At 37.7% G+C, this 16,670-nt stretch overlaps 1 protein-coding gene across 1 annotated transcript in view; it reads right to left on the reverse strand.

Annotated features, from left to right (window-relative positions):
* Window positions 1-16,670, reverse strand: part of LOC126195572 (dynein axonemal heavy chain 2) — a 957,657-nt gene that overhangs the window by 748,337 nt on the left and 192,650 nt on the right. The window contains 11 exon segments of the mRNA XM_049934198.1: window positions 498-611; window positions 791-924; window positions 1,087-1,201; window positions 3,509-3,630; window positions 5,154-5,274; window positions 5,687-5,743; window positions 5,830-5,992; window positions 6,312-6,337; window positions 8,088-8,121; window positions 8,364-8,453; window positions 8,505-8,705. Of these exon segments, the coding sequence (XP_049790155.1) occupies window positions 498-611; window positions 791-924; window positions 1,087-1,201; window positions 3,509-3,630; window positions 5,154-5,274; window positions 5,687-5,743; window positions 5,830-5,992; window positions 6,312-6,337; window positions 8,088-8,121; window positions 8,364-8,453; window positions 8,505-8,705 (1,177 nt within the window).

Below are 16,670 nucleotides of genomic sequence, written 5' to 3' on the forward strand. Positions count from 1 at the left end.
TGTCAATATCTCGGCCAACAGTTCACACAATATGTAGTCTGAAGACCCCTAGCATTAATCAATTAAAATTGTTCTAAAACCATCATGATTCAGATTAATCCAACAAGTGATTGATATCTCTTGTTACTAGATTTTTTTTATCCACAAAATAATAGACAGGCTATCATTTTACTGAGAGTCCTACAATCATTTAGGACTTTGGACTATTACATGCATATATGAATAAAATAACAAAGCAGCTGTGTTCAAACACACACATGACAATTTAGTCGCAGCTGTACCCATACACAAAATAGTGTGAAATAGCTGTGATATTTTATGTGTATAAATCTCTAAAATAATCTTTCAAGTGAAATGATATACATAATGTACTGTAATTTTGTAATGGATAGCAAATTATGAATAAACAGGCAAATCTTCTAAATAAATAAAACAACATGTGAAAATAGTTTCACAAACAATATGATATTATACTAATTAAAATATCAAGTAGTTACCGTATTTTCCATCTCTTCTGCTTCAATAGTCCAAAATGAACCTGATTTGTAAGACTCCCATGCTTCATCCCATTGGTTTGTCAATTCCCAAACAACCTCTATTGCTGCTAATTCCTGCAAATTAAGAAGATACACTCAGGAACTGCAAAAACACAAAAATATTGCCTACATATGTTTTCCTTACACATAAATAAGTTGTGTGTGTGTTTGTATGTGTGTGTGTGTGCATGCGTGCATGTGTGTGTTTTCCATTTTCTAAGACTGAATACTATACGTAACTTGATATAACTTGCCTTTTCCAGTGTTGCCAGTTCTGGTGTGTCCAATAGTGAAATTTTAAACATTCCCAGGTCAGTTTTTAATTGTGTTTCAGTTGCACGAAGATTTTCTAAACCTTCTCTTATGGTACGGAGTAAAGCAAGAGCATCTAAATAAAGAAACAATGGTAGGGTAAAGCATAAAGTGTAGCAAGCTATAAACTATGGAATCAAGAAAATTTCAATAATAAATTTCTGTAGATCAGTTTCAAATGCCAGGCAAAAGAAAATTCCAAAACGTATATAATTATTTATTATTTTTTAGTTAGTACCTTTTGCATTACAAGCTGAAGTAAATGGTCCAGTTGTCAAAAAAGTATCAAGAAGTTGAGTTGCATTTTTCTGGAAAGTCTGTGCAGTATCCAGAAGATTAGAACGAAATCTCTCCTGAAAATACAATTAAACATTACAAAGCTAAATTTCAATAAAGTATTTTTTCTTTCTTTTATATTATCAACAAGACTGCAACAGATTCTCAGTAAAAAAATTAAGTCTTAATCTCAGAAAGACTCATATTATGCAATTTCAACTTAATTAAATTGACTTGGTAATATCACAAGTAGTAATTAATGGACATATTCCAATGAAATAATGTGTATAAAATTCCTCTTGTAAGCTGGGTAACAGTTAAATTGGAGTAAATGCATATATAAACTGGCCAAGAAGCTCAAGTAAGCATGTTTTGAGTTCAGAAGTGTCCCTTGTCATTTTGACCTACAGGCTTGGGGATAAGATGTTTGAAATCAAACAATGGAAAATTCAGGATGGAATAATGACAACATTATGAAGGGGATAGATTGCTACTCGCCATATAAGGGAGATGTTGAGTTACAGACAGGCACAACAAAAAGACCTAAAAGGCCTTCTTCTGAATTAGACACACACACACACACATACATGCTCACACAAACACAACTCATAACTCATACATACGACCACTTCTCTGGCTGCCGAGGACAGACTGCAAGCATGATGGAAGAAGCAATCTGGGTGATGGAAGTAAGTAGGAGGATGGGTCAGGGATGGGGAGGGATAGCAGGGTAGGAGTGTGATATGGTAAAGTGATGTTTGTGGGAGCATCGAGGGAGGAGGTGGGGAGAGGGTAGGGCAGCTAGGTGCAGTCTGAAGGTTACACGAAGGGTGGGGTGGGGCAACGAAAATGCAAAATGAGAGGAGTAAAATGACTGTGGGTGTGTTGGAGGAACAGAGGGCTATGTAGTGCTGAATTGAGAAAAGGGAAGGGGGTAGGTGAGGGAAGAACAGTGACTAAAACAGGCTGAGGCCAAGAGGGTTACGGGAACATAAGATATACTGCATGGAGGGTTCCCTCCTGCACAGTTCAGAAAAGCTGGTGTTGGCAGGAAGAATTCAGATAGCACAAGCTGTGAAGCGGTCACTGAAATGAAGAATGCTGTATTGGGCAGCATGCTCAGCAAGTGGGGGGGGGGGGGGTCCAACTGTTTCTTGGACAAAGCTTTTCAATGGCCATTCATGTGGACAGGCAGCTTATGGGTTGTCATGTCCACATAGAACGCAGCACAGTGATTGCAGCTTAGCTTGTATTTAACATGACAAGTTTCACAGGTTGCCCTGCCTTTGATGGGATAAGTGATGCTTATCGTCGGACGGGAGTAGCTGGTGGTGGGAGAATGAATGGGACAAATCTTATATCTATTACAGGGATATGAGCCATGAGGCATTTGGGAGCAGAGGTTGAGTAGGGATGGACAAGGATACTGCGCAAGTTCGGTGGATAGTGGAATACCACTGTGGGAGGGGTGGGCAGGACAGTGGGTTTGACATTCCTCATTTCAGTGGGTATGACATTCCTCATTTCAAGACATGATGAGAGGTAATCTGTTGCTCACAGTTTGGCCTCAGCAGCCAGAGACAGTGGTCATGTGCATATGAGTTGCATTTGTGTAAATGTATGTGTGTGTATGTTGTCTAATTCAGAAGGCCTTTTTATTGAAAGCTTATTTGTTTAGAGGTATTTTTGTTGTGCCTGTCTGTAACTCAACATCTCCACTTTAGGATAAGATGTTTGTTTAGACATAGCAGATTTAATTCGTGGTTAATTTATTCTGTATTGAAAGCTACTTCACTCTTGTGATTAGAGCTCTTTTTTCCTCTACATTTACAATCAGTTGACATGTCACTATTTTAAACTAAAGTTCCTCATTCATCAGATTTGGTGCAGAATAAAATGATGATCTATTGTACAAAATGACACCATCTCCCAATAGTAACAGTGGCACTTACGGTATTCGAAATTACCATGAGGCATGTCCAGTGCTATTTGTGTACTTGCTTTTGAAGGCCATTCATCCAAGATTATACATGAACTCACACTTTAATATTACAGATCTACAAAACAATGTTTGGATTGGTGACTGCTTTACTTATGGTGCACATGTACAATCATATCTCTAGGAACATATGGGCAGAGTTCTCCCACTTTCAGATTAACAGATAAACCATGTTAATGACAGAAAAAATACATAACTTAGTTAAATTAAAACACAACAGTGTTTCTATTAAACCTGTGGATCTTGTTCCTTTTCCAAAATATCACCTCCTTTCAAGTGTCAAAAGTACGACATATCAAAATTTAACATTGTTTTCATCTGTGAATGAGATTTTTGGTTTTTATTTGGTATTCATATAAGACAACTTATTGCAGTTGTTAAGTACCTTATTTCTCTCCACTAAATCAGTAGCTTCACCATACAACAGCTCACAATACTGCTCCCATGCACTTGGTAGAAATTTAATACCATTGTTCATTTCTAAAGGGATATCAGCTTCATGGCGTTCTGTGGGGAAAAAAGTGCATTCATCAGTTTATGGATGCAGAATATTCCTTCATGTTTCTCTTCATATGTATAGGACAATCTACACATTAGAAAAACAGAATTCACACTATAATTTTCCAAACAATAACAAGCTAGTGTGCTACTAAAATAGCACTTGATCAATTTAGTAAAACAATTAAAAAAATGTTATGCACATATTTGAAAATAAAAAAGAATTATTACTGTTGGCAGAAAACAACAGATACAATGGGAAAACTACACAGCAACCACAAATTAATTCTCACTGTAAATAATACCTTGTAATAATCACCTTTCACCTTTATTCATGTTTCATTAATAGCAACATAGCAAACTGTAGCTGTGCTTTTACACAGATTAATAAAATAAATTAAGAATCAATGCTAAAATTTTCTATGCACAAAAAAATGCAGGACTCAATCCAAGATATGATTTCAATGAGCAGCAAAAGCAGTCTGACACCTTACAAAGACATTATCAAATACTTGTCAAATTTCAGTGTATGGTGTCTGTTTGCATACATTCCCCCAACATGTAAATCACGTGGATTAGATCAGTGTAATTAACAGACCAGTCAACTATCCTAATATAAAAAAAAGGAATGAAACTTTCTACATAACAATATATTTTCCAGCCACATGCTCAGGCAAACCCGAATAGTAGGAAGTGGCAGAATGGGTACTATTTCAGCAATAGCAGTGTGCATATATTGTCAGAAGTGCAGGTCATGTGTGCTATCTAAGCAAACTATGGAAAGACATAGGTGACTGCAGCGTGTAGCTGACAGCAATATAGCATCACGAACAAACAGTACTTCAGTTACGAGCAGCAGTTGGTGACTGCGTGGTTACAGCAAACAGCAGACACAGCTGTCACTGGTAACAGTCAACAACAATATTGACACACATACAACATTCAGCATACATGAGATGGAGAAGACCGCAAAACGCAAGTGTGGAAAGCTGGTGAAATTGTTCTTCTATGCTATTCTCATGATCATTTAACCACTGCTGATACAATGAAACTGTAAGCTAGTGAAGGTGGTTCCGATTCATGTTGCTAGAAATTGTGGGTGTCCGAAATCAGCTGGGTTGATACGACCAAAAGAATCTACTTGATGGTAGTCACACAGTCTTTGTCAATGTTGTGGAATAAAATGTGAGACCTAGATCAACATTCTGAAAGCACTAATAATGCTATGAATAGCTATATCAAAAGACAAATAGGTTTATTATAGGGCATTATTGATAGACTTTCAGATGTGAAGACTAGATTCCAAAATGCTGTCAAAGCAGTAGAATATAATTTTGGAGGCCACATTGAGGCACATAAGATTACAAGGAAGTGACATGAGAAAAACACAAACTTCACTCTGCAGATCAAAAATATAAGATGGCAAACTGGAATGATAAATCAAGGGTGGAATAGAAAAAGTATAACTTTTGAAACACAGTAAATGTAATTTTGCATGGAAATGTCATGTATGGGTGTCACATGTATAAAACGTATAAAATCTTTTTCAGCTGGAGGGAGGTACTTTGTAGTTGACTTCTTTGCTGCACTTAAGGACAGAATTTTATAATGAACTTGATTGATGTAGCAAGAATTATATGTATCTAAAGTAATCTGGAAGGAACAGTAAAGGCATAAGTGTTTCAGAACTTATGTTTCTTTACAGATTTGGCAATTTTCAAAGCTATGTTGCTGTCAGAATACTGGGGTCAAGCAAACCAGCAAAGGCTGTGAATTGAATTTTTGAATGGGTCAGTCAACAACAAGGGGAAAAGGCAGTATGTAGGAATTCTGTCACTTAAAACTGTATGGTTTGACCCCTATATTAATTTGAGAAAGTTCAGTAAGATAATGTGCACAATGACATCTGTTTTTAAGTTTGTAATAAAAGAAAGAAAAAAAGAAGGGAAAAGAAATTATTTTCACAATGAATCTTTCATTCTGTATCAGTCTTTTCACTATTGTGAAACTTCCTGAAAGATTATGTGCTGGACTGAACTTGCAGCAAATTCTCTTACTGACTGACAATTTGAGACACAACACATGTTAAGGAAAGTTCAACATTCAACTCATATAATATCAGCTGTTGGAAATAATTAATTACTGTTATTTTAACAACTTGATTGTCATGTTCCTACATTCAAGTAGGTCATTTAATAGACAACTCACATTACAAAAATTTGATGGCATACAATCACACTTACCCAGGATTTGAAATCTTGTGTTAATAACCGGAAATTCTTTCTCTTTGCTTTGTACTTCTTCAGTAAGACGTGCATGCAGCCTCATTGCATTATCAAGCTCATCTAAGTCTTGTGGCTCATGCATTAATCTGTATGGAGAGGGCATTAAAATGATTTAATATCACTAATGACAATATATTAAATAAAAATTGAAGACCAGGATAATAGCATAAGCAGATAATTTATTTATGATACTTTTAAAGTATGGCTCATGTAGAAAATGGGTCTTTACATCTGCTGAATAGGTGTTACATAAAGCACATTTTCATCTTAGACTGTTATCCTCATTTATTTTCTGCCTCAGGATATTATAAAGTGATATGCTGTAAAAACAGAGGTACAAATCATTCAATTTTTTTGAAATGAAGAACAGATCTTCATAAAGAATCCCAGAATATATACCGGTACCTTACTTGTAACGTTATGTATGATGCCTAAATACACGTACCAGTATTTTAAGATATTGTAAGAAAATCAGTGTGATTTGTACCTCCATTTCTGTAATATACCATTCAACAAAGGACTGTGTTGAAAACTGCAACAGTAGTGGAAAAAATATCAAAGATTGTCTAAAATTTTGTGAGGCTGTGGAAAATGACAGTATGAAATTAACCAAGATAAGAGCTGTTTAAGTATTGATAAATAAAAGTGCATGAAACAGCTGAGAACATAATTCAGGACAGCAGCTTAATAATTACTGACCCATGCCATCTTGGCATCAGACACTCAAAAGCAGCCATCCCTTACTTATTCAACTGACAATTTTATTGTAAACAGTGAAACAGATGTAGCAGTTAAGTTTCATTACTTGTAAGTAATGTAGAAATGTGTACTAAGTGATGTTACAGTCAAATATTCAAGTATAGCTCACTTTTGGATCTCTGAAAGTAGCTTTGATGTCACAGAAACAAAAATACATTTATCATAAACAGCAAACACAGTATACCTGTACCCATAACTGTTGATTATTGCTAGATGCTGAAAGCTACAGTAAATCAGAGAGAACTTGATGAGCATTCGCTGGAGTGTTGTTGGCTTAAGGGAAGAATGTTTTAAAGATGAACACTGCACTCTGTTAAATCTAGAAATTTGTTTTATTTATGAATTGAAAGTGAAGGAAACTCATATGCAGTTTGACTGCTTATAAACAAGAATTTTATGAACCATGTTTCAGTATTAGAAGATATAAAATAGCTCGATTAGTCTCAAACTTGTCACAGGAGTATAAAGTGCAAATGCTACAACTTCTTGCACTAACATCAAGTTACCTACAAGAGACAAAAAAGTCTTTTTGTGAAAGCCTTCAGGTAATCCATGAAAACAAAAACATACCCACTTCAGACTAGTATTAAGTTAATTCTAATGTCAAAGTGAGCACTTGCCAAGAGCAAGACACATAGGTAGGAGCTATGAATCTGATGAAAGAATGCTCATCAAGAATACATTCTTCAAGAAACACTGAAATCAAAATGGACATAAACAAGCTCCAGTTACAGCAATCAAAACCAGACACACTTTCCAGAATTTTCGCTCTTCAGTAGAGTGTGTTGAGATAAGAAATTTCTGGGAGGTTAGAACTGTGTGTTGGACTGTACTAAACTGGAGATCTTAGCAAGTGCTCTACTGACTAAGTTTCAAGGTATACTGTGTTCTATAAGTGTACTCCACATGTATATTTACATACACTGTCTGCAAACTTCTTTGAAGTGCATTGCAGAGGGTACTTCCTCTTGTACCACTTACTTTGTTTCCCTCCCCTCCTATCTGCATATAGTTAACAAGAAGACTGACTACTTAAACACCTATGTGTGCACTATAATTAGTCCAACCTTGTCTCTTCTATTCCTACAGGAGCAATAATCAGAATGTTTGGTTCAGTTCCTAAGTTTCTCAGTTAACATAGGCCCTTCAAACTTACAAGTTTTTGAACTGGACAAATGTAAATTTCTGAATATTTAAAGCAAGTTGCCAATCTGTACATAGAATTTTCAAATTCTATAAAGATGGTGACTGAATATTTGAGTAGCTTTCCTCTCACAAATAAACCTTTGTCTAATCTCACTTCCATCATACCCCAAACAGGTGAAACCATCTTACTGCTCTGTGTGCCCTCCAAAAGAATATCAAATCCTGCCACACTACCCACACCTAAATGTCCCCTCCCCCCTCTCTCCTCTCATTTACACCCATAACAATCAGCTCCTTATCTACACTGCATCTATACATTATAAACACAACTCAAATTACTTAATCCACAGCTGGTCACCAAGTTTTACCATCGACACAACATCAATATTGTGACACCAATACTATAAAAGGTCATCACAGGTCATTATCAAATCAGAATCACCTGTTTTGATAGTCCTTTTGTGTTTATCATCTTTTAACCCTTTTAATGACTCTGTAGGGCTGACGAACAGTCACTTTGCAACTACAAAACATAGAATAAAGTTCAAATACACAATATCGGAGTAAAAGGTGTGCAGCTGATACATATCGGAGATGAAGTCCACATAATCAATAACATTCTCAGTAACAAAATATAAATAACTAAATGAAACAGGAGTCTATTATAGATAAATGAATAATGTGGATACTAACTTTCTTGAATAATCCTCCATATACTTGTAGAAATCTAAAATCATATCATTCGTTGTACGGCACAACAATTCCGTCAGTTTCTTCTGCCATTCCACACAGTGCATAATGATAGATTTCTTTACTGCAGCTGCATTAACTTCAGAGAAGTAAACAAATGAAATTGTATCTTCCATTTGTACATTGTTAGCAATTTCTGTGTACCTGAAATCATAAGTTTTAATTAGAAGTACTCAAAACCTATGGAAATCAGCTACTAATGCATTTTAATAGTTTTAAGAAGATTAGAGCCTGTATACAAACTGAACTGTTATGTCAAAACTGTACAGAGATGGTGCTTATTACATATGAGAAAACTGTTCCATGGATCGTAATTGCAATACGTCACTATGACATGGTATGAATCAGTTTTACAATTCTAGAGCAATTTTTCAATAAAAAATATAAAAATATGCTGACCATTTACAGGACTGTCTAATTTTTTTCACACTGATGTCCACTTACCTTTTCACTTAAAATGAGTAATTCACTGATGGAATATAAATTATGTTTGCTTCTCAGCAGCAGAGGTTATGAACAGCACTCTGGGGTATAGGAACAATCGTTCAGTGTTTTCTGCTGGTTAATACCTTTATTGCTCTAAATTTCATTATTTTTACAGCAAAAATTTTATAGGTTTTACTGTTAACAATTTAGTGCACATCCCAGATAGATGTAGCAAAGCTATTTTGTGCTGTGGTGAATGAACAAACTGAAGTATGTGGTGATAACAATGGGGGTGATGGTGGTGGTGATGATGATGATGAAGAGCAATCACTTGCACCATGTTTTGCTGCATCTGTGGGATGACTTAACACTATTAGAAACTACACTAAAGCTCCAAAGAAACTGGTACACTCAATGTAAACAGGCAGAGTAAGGTGCTGCAGTCGGCAATGCCTTATAGACAACAAGCATCTGAAGCAGTTGGTAGGTCAGTTACCGCTGCTACAATGGCAGGTTGTCACAAGTTAAGTGAGTTTGAACATGGTGCTATAGTCGGCGCACGAGCAATGGGACACAACATCTCCGAGGTAACGATGAAGTGGGGATTTTCCCATGCACCATTTCACAAGTATACCATGAATATCAGGAATCTGGTAAAACATAAAATTTCTGACATCGCTGTGGCGAGAAAAAAATCCTGCAAGAACAGGACCAACGAAGACTGAAGAAGAAAGTCATTCAACATGACAGAAATGCAACCCTTCCACAAATTGCTGCAGATTTCAATGCTGAGCCATCAGCAAGTGTCAGCGTGCAACCCATTCAACAATGGGCTTTCGGAGCTGACAGCCCACTCATGCACCCTTGATGACTGCACAACAGATATAGACTGGGACACTCAGATGTTTAGGATGGGTGGTAGGGACAGAGCATCGAGTGACATTATACTGAGTGCACTATCTGAAAATTACCTCGAGCAATTAAACAGAGAACCGACTCGTGGAGATAACATCTTGGACCTACTGATAACAAACAGACCCGAACTTTTCAACTCTGTATGTGCAGAACAGGGAATCAGTGATCATAAGGCCGTTGCAGCATCCCTGAATATGGAAGTTAATAGGAATATAAAAAAAGGAAGGAAGGTTTATCTGTTTAGCAAGAGTAATAGAAGGCAGATTTCAGACTACCTAACAGATCAAAACGAAAATTTCTGTTCCGACACTGACAATGTTGAGTGTTTATGGAAAAAGTTCAAGGCAATCGTAAAATGCGTTTTAGACAGGTACGTGCCGAGTAAAACTGTGAGGGATGGGAAAAACCCACCGTGGTACAACAACAAAGTTAGGAAACTACTGCGAAAGCAAAGAGAGCTTCACTCCAAGTTTAAACGCAGCCAAAACCTCTCAGACAAACAGAAGCTAAACGATGTCAAAGTTACCGTAAGGAGGGCTATGCGTGAAGCGTTCAGTGAATTCGAAAGTCAAATTCTATGTACCGACTTGACAGAAAATCCTAGGAAGTTCTGGTCTTACGTTAAATCAGTAAGTGGCTCGAAACAGCATATCCAGACACTCCGGGATGATGATGGCATTGAAACAGAGGATGACACGCGTAAAGCTGAAATACTAAACACCTTTTTCCAAAGCTGTTTCACAGAGGAAGACCGCACTGCAGTTCCTTCTCTAAATCCTTGCACAAACGAAAAAATGGCTGACATCGAAATAAGTGTCCAAAGAATAGAAAAGCAACTGGAATCACTCAACAGAGGAAAGTCCACTGGACCTGACGGGATACCAATTCGATTCTACACAGAGTACGCGAAAGAACTTGCCCCCCTTCTAACAGCCGTGTACCGCAAGTCTCTAGAGGAACGGAGGGTTCCAAATGATTGGAAAAGAGCACAGGTAGTCCCAGTCTTCAAGAAGGGTCGTCGAGCAGATGCGCAAAACTATAGACCTATATCTCTGACGTCGATCTGTTGTAGAATTTTAGAACATGTTTTTTGCTCGAGTATCATGTCATTTTTGGAAACCCAGAATTTACTATGTAGGAATCAACATGGATTCCGGAAACAGCGATCGTCTGAGACCCAACTCGCTTTATTTCTTCATGAGACCCAGAAAATATTAGATACAGGATCCCAGGTAGATGCTATTTTTCTTGACTTCCGGAAGGCGTTCGATACAGTTCCGCACTGTCGCCTGATAAACAAAGTAAGAGCCTACGGAATATCAGACCAGCTGTGTGGCTGGATTGAAGAGTTTTTAGCAAACAGAACACAGCATGTTGTTATCAATGGAGAGACGTCTACAGATGTTAAAGTAACCTCTGGCGTGCCACAGGGGAGTGTTATGGGACCATTGCTTTTCACAATATATATAAATGACCTAGTAGATAGTGTCGGAAGTTCCATGTGGCTTTTCGCGGATGATGCTGTAGTATACAGAGAAGTTGCAGCATTAGAAAATTGTAGCGAAATGCAGGAAGATCTGCAGTGGATAGGCACTTGGTGCAGGGAGTGGCAACTGTCCCTTAACATAGACAAATGTAATGTATTGCGAATACATAGAAAGAAGGATCCTTTATTGTATGATTATATGATAGCAGAACAAACACTGGTAGCAGTTACTTCTGTAAAATATCTGGGAGTATGTGTGCGGAACGACTTGAAGTGGAATGATCATATAAAATTAATTGTTGGTAAGGCGGGTACCAGGTTGAGATTCATTGGGAGAGTGCTTAGAAAATGTAGTCCATCAACAAAGGAGGTGGCTTACAAAACACTCGTTCGACCTATACTTGAGTATTGCTCATCAGTGTGGGATCCGTACCAGATCGGGTTGACGGAGGAGGTAGAGAAGATCCAAAGAAGAGCGGCACGTTTCGTCACAGGGTTATTTGGTAACCGTGATAGCGTTATGGAGATGTTTAATAAACTCAAGTGGCAGACTCTGCAAGAGAGGCGCTCTGCATCGCGGTGTAGCTTGCTCGCCAGGTTTCGAGAGGGTGCGTTTCTGGATGAGGTATCGAATATATTGCTTCCCCCTACTTATACCTCCCGAGGAGATCACGAATGTAAAATTAGAGCGATTAGAGCGCGCACAGATGCTTTCAGACAGTCGTTCTTCCCGCGAACCATGCGCGACTGGAACAGGAAACGGAGGTAATGACAGTGGCACGTAAAGTGCCCTCCGCCACACACCGTTGGGTGGCTTGCGGAGTATAAATGTAGATGTAGATGTAGAAAGCTTTATGCCTCGCCTGGGTCTGTCAACACTGATGCCGGTGTGTTGATGACTGGTAACACGTTGCCTGGTCGGACGAGTCCCATTTCAAATTGTTTTGAGCAGATGGACGAGTACAGGAATGGAGACAACCTCATGGATCCATGAACACTGCATGTCAACAGGGGACTGTTCAAACTGGTGGAGGCTCTGTAACAGTGTGGACATGTGCAGTTGCAGTGATTTGGAACCCCTGATACGTCTTTATATGACTCTGACAGGTGACACATATGTAAGCATTCTGTCTGATCACCCACATCCATTCATATCCATTGTGCATTCTGATGGATTTGCGCAATTCCAGCAGGACGATGCAACATCCCTCATGTCCAGAACTGCTACAGAGTGGCTCCAGCATCACTCTTCTAAGTTTAAACACTTCCACTGGCCACCAAACTCTCCAGACATGAACATTATTAAGCATATCTGGCATGCCTTGCAATGTGCTGTTCAGAAGAAATCTCCACCCCTTCGTGCTCTTACGGATTTATGGACAGCCCTGCACAATTCATAGTGTCAATTTCCTCCATCACTACTTCAAACATTAGTCAAGTCCATGTCACACTATCTTCCAGCATTTCTGCATGCTCGTGGGGGCCCTACCAGTTTCTTTGGCTCTTCAGTGTATTTATCCCGTTTCAGTGTGGCTATTTAATTTCTTTCCAGCACATATAAACTGGAGCAACAACTACTGAAAGTGCACTTTACGTGGGAGGAAAAAACAAACAACTCTTTGTTGTTGCAAAAGAATGTATAAATTCTGTTAAAAGTCTAATGCTAATGTGTGTATTATGGTTGGTAAAGGGTAAATTAAATTTCTGTTAGGATGAATTCTAGTTTCTAGCCCATAAGTCTGTGGTTTAAGAATGTTTATCTTGCCTAAAAATGTTACAGTCCGAGTTATGAGTTACTTCTTTGGTGTGCTTGTGTTGTGCCCCCATCTAAAGTAAATCCTCATTTAAGTACAAAAGCCTTGGGTCTTCAAACACTTGTTAAAAAGGCAGCTGCTTCTGGAATACAGAAAAGCTGACGTAGAGCTGCCAGCCACTCAAATTAAAAACCAGACATTGGAAAACCATCTTTTTGAATGTTGAAATAGTTTCTTCATTGGGGGAGGGGGACACAGAGACAGAACACAGAGAACAGTTAAACTGGTGGAGGAAAGAAAATATTGCTTTCAGTGCTGACCAGGAGAAGGAAAGAAGTTGACGGACAATGATAGTGAATATTTAAATTATACAGCAATAATGGCTAACTGTGATGGCAATTACAGAAAGTTGATTATAATTAATACCCATTAGAAATGACAAATTGCTGAGGGTAATGACAACAAATGGCTGAAAATGTGAGAAAAATAAATAAAAAGAAAAGTAATATTGAAAATGGAATTAAATACACCCAGAAAGTAAAGAGAAGTTACAGTACACCACCACAAAAGGACAGTCGGTGATACACTTGGAGGAAAATGGAAACACCAAAGAGGGGGCAGGGGCGGGGGGTGGGGGGGTGGGGGGTGGGGGAGAGTTCAGAGTTGATAAATGTTAATTGTCATTTCTGTAATTCAAAAATATTAATGAAAAATATTAATTCTGAGAAGCAGTAATCAAGATGTCAGTGATACACAACATATTCCTATTCCTACATGTATGTTCCAGCAATACTTACCAACAAGTGACTTGAATCTGCTAGTTTGCCTACCTAAAGTTCTTCCTTTCGGAGTGAGAGCTTCATGGTAGTCATATCATTATCGACCAAGCCATGTGGAGATCTGTGTAAATGAGGAAATTGATCCTGAGGGAAATGCTGAGAGAAATCTAGAATGTCTTCATGTTCGCTGTTGTATAGGAGATCAGTCATTTCAAGCTGCAGATGAGAGTGAATTCGGTACTGGAAGCTTTTTCATTTTCCCATTCAGTTGCACTACAAATCTTGATTTATTTTGCAACATGACATATGCTCCATTTGCAGTCACATAAACCAATAAATTCTATGACAAAGGTATATTTCCTACACTTCCTTCAACACTCCTAATAATTTCACATCCAGATGTGTGCCTGTGATATCTACTCTTTCATAGAGCACTAAGAATGTGCAATAAACTCTTTACATAGATTTTGCAAGCTAGCTCTGAATGTTGTCTGCCATAACCATTGTGGGATCAGGTTGCTATGTTTGATAGTGGCGCCAAACAAAACTGTTCTACCTGAAGTAGTGTAAATATTCAGCTGCAACTACCAAGTATTCTTCTATTAAATCATCATTTGTGAAAAAGTGCAAGGATTTTGCAACCAGTAGTGCAATTTTGTGTCCCATCTGAACAGTACACACACACATTTGATTTTTCTTCCTCTTCTTCCACCTCTTCAGAAAGCTTCCTTTTAAGGTTTTAAAACCTCTTGTCATATACAGGACTTTCACATTTTCTGTTTCTGTATACTTTGGTGTGGTAAGATGTGTATATCTTTGTAGATTTAAGTTTCTGTATGTATTCTGTGTCTTATGATACACTAACCATTTTGTGAACTCATCTTTTTATGTAAACTGATAATATTTCTCACACTGTTAATCAAGATGCAAAGATATTGTCAGTGTTACACTATTCTGACTCACCACTGCTGCTATTAGATTGCACCACTGTCAAAAATGACCCTCGCCTATTCCACAGTTGGCACTTATCCCGTGTTGCCATGACCACATGGTGCCTATGTATTTCCCTCACTCCCCACTGCACCGCAACTTCTCTGCTTGTCAATAAGAGCCTGAACAGGTGCAAGTACTCACTCTCAAAATCAATGAGTTGTTAAGCCATGATAGCGACTTAAGCCGTGATGCAAAGCAATGGTTAAACTTGGAGATCAGTTAACAGGTAACTTGAAAATCATTTTCATGTTTTTTATGCAATTTTAGCAGCAGTAATGGTACTAGTTTTATTCACCTGTTTATCATTTTTACAAGAATACTGGACATCTCATGGTATTGCAATTTAAGAACAAAAGTCTTATTAATACATAGAGGAGTACACATAGTTACATGTCTCATTTGACATGGATGGGACAGGTAAGTCAATCCATGGTAGGAACTATCCTGGTATTTGCCTGAAATAATTTAGGGAAACCACGGAGTGAGTAGATGTGGATTAGGGTCTCCATCATCCTGAATACAAGGCAATTTCATTTAAAATAGTGCAACCTCAATTTGTTTATTCCTAGTGTACAATACTGTTTTGTTTAAACATCTTAGTCAATAATTATTTCATAATGTAAAAGGGTAGGGCTGTAGTGTTAATTCATTCCACAAAACCACCATTCACTGCACACACTATCAGCTGACATCAGGACCATGATAAAGATTTTTGTGTACCACACCATACTGCTGGTAACAGGGCTGAAGCATGTTAATACCAACATTGAGCATATAGTACTTTGTTAAAGAAGCAACTAAATAGAAAAATTTGTGATGATTAAATTTTTAAGCATTAATTTCATTTCTGCTACAAATATGGCAGTTAGTGGCAATGTCCATGTGCACAAGAGGTTTTCTTGATGGTTTCTCATGCCTACAAAACAGGCAGATGTTTCATCAATTACTCATTTTGGGTCTTTATAATACTAATATCATATGTCAGTTATTGAAAGTCTGGATTGTTGTGTCACCAGGTGCATGGGGTATTTCCAAACATGGCTTTAAATTTTAAAAAGGCTTACGAGTTTTAGGTTCTGGAGCACTAAAACTGCCAAAAGCTGCAAAGAACATTATACTGCACTAAAATAAAATTCTTGAAAATCTGCAACATTTTGATGAGAGACATTCCTTGATGAACTGCACCTTTCATTGGGCTAACTCAGTTGAAAACCTGTGAGCTTTATATTAGTTCAATTCAAGGGGAAAAACAATGAAATGATAAACTACTTTGCTTTTAGAATGTCTAATGTCCTAACTACTTAAAGTGTGAGTTTGAATCTGGGTTATATCGGTTTATTCCCCCAAACCACCTTCCAATTCTTTAATAGGTGACTTACTTGGAACTTGCAGCCACTCTTCTTTACTGGCTAGCTGGCTGCTGGAAACTCTCTTGACTTCTTCAGAAACAAATTGAATTACAGTTAAAAGAAAGTTTGCTTGGATACCATAACTTTTCTTAACATGAATTAGAAAATAAGACTTGTCTATATCAAGCACATGTTAAGAGTTTTCAAGAGTTCTTTTTCATCTGTTCTTGTTTTAATAACAATAGTCAATGACACAATAAGCACAGAGCTGCATATAAACTCCATGGTTCTTCCTTACACACTCACTAAAACACCTACGGACTGCCCGACAATACGTGTCAGTGCTGTTCGTCCGCTGCATCTACTTTCTTCCCATGACTGATTTTAAACCTGCACACACAAACATG

This window comes from Schistocerca nitens, chromosome 7 (genome assembly GCF_023898315.1).
Source record: "Schistocerca nitens isolate TAMUIC-IGC-003100 chromosome 7, iqSchNite1.1, whole genome shotgun sequence".
NCBI classification, from domain to species: Eukaryota; Metazoa; Arthropoda; class Insecta; order Orthoptera; family Acrididae; genus Schistocerca; species Schistocerca nitens.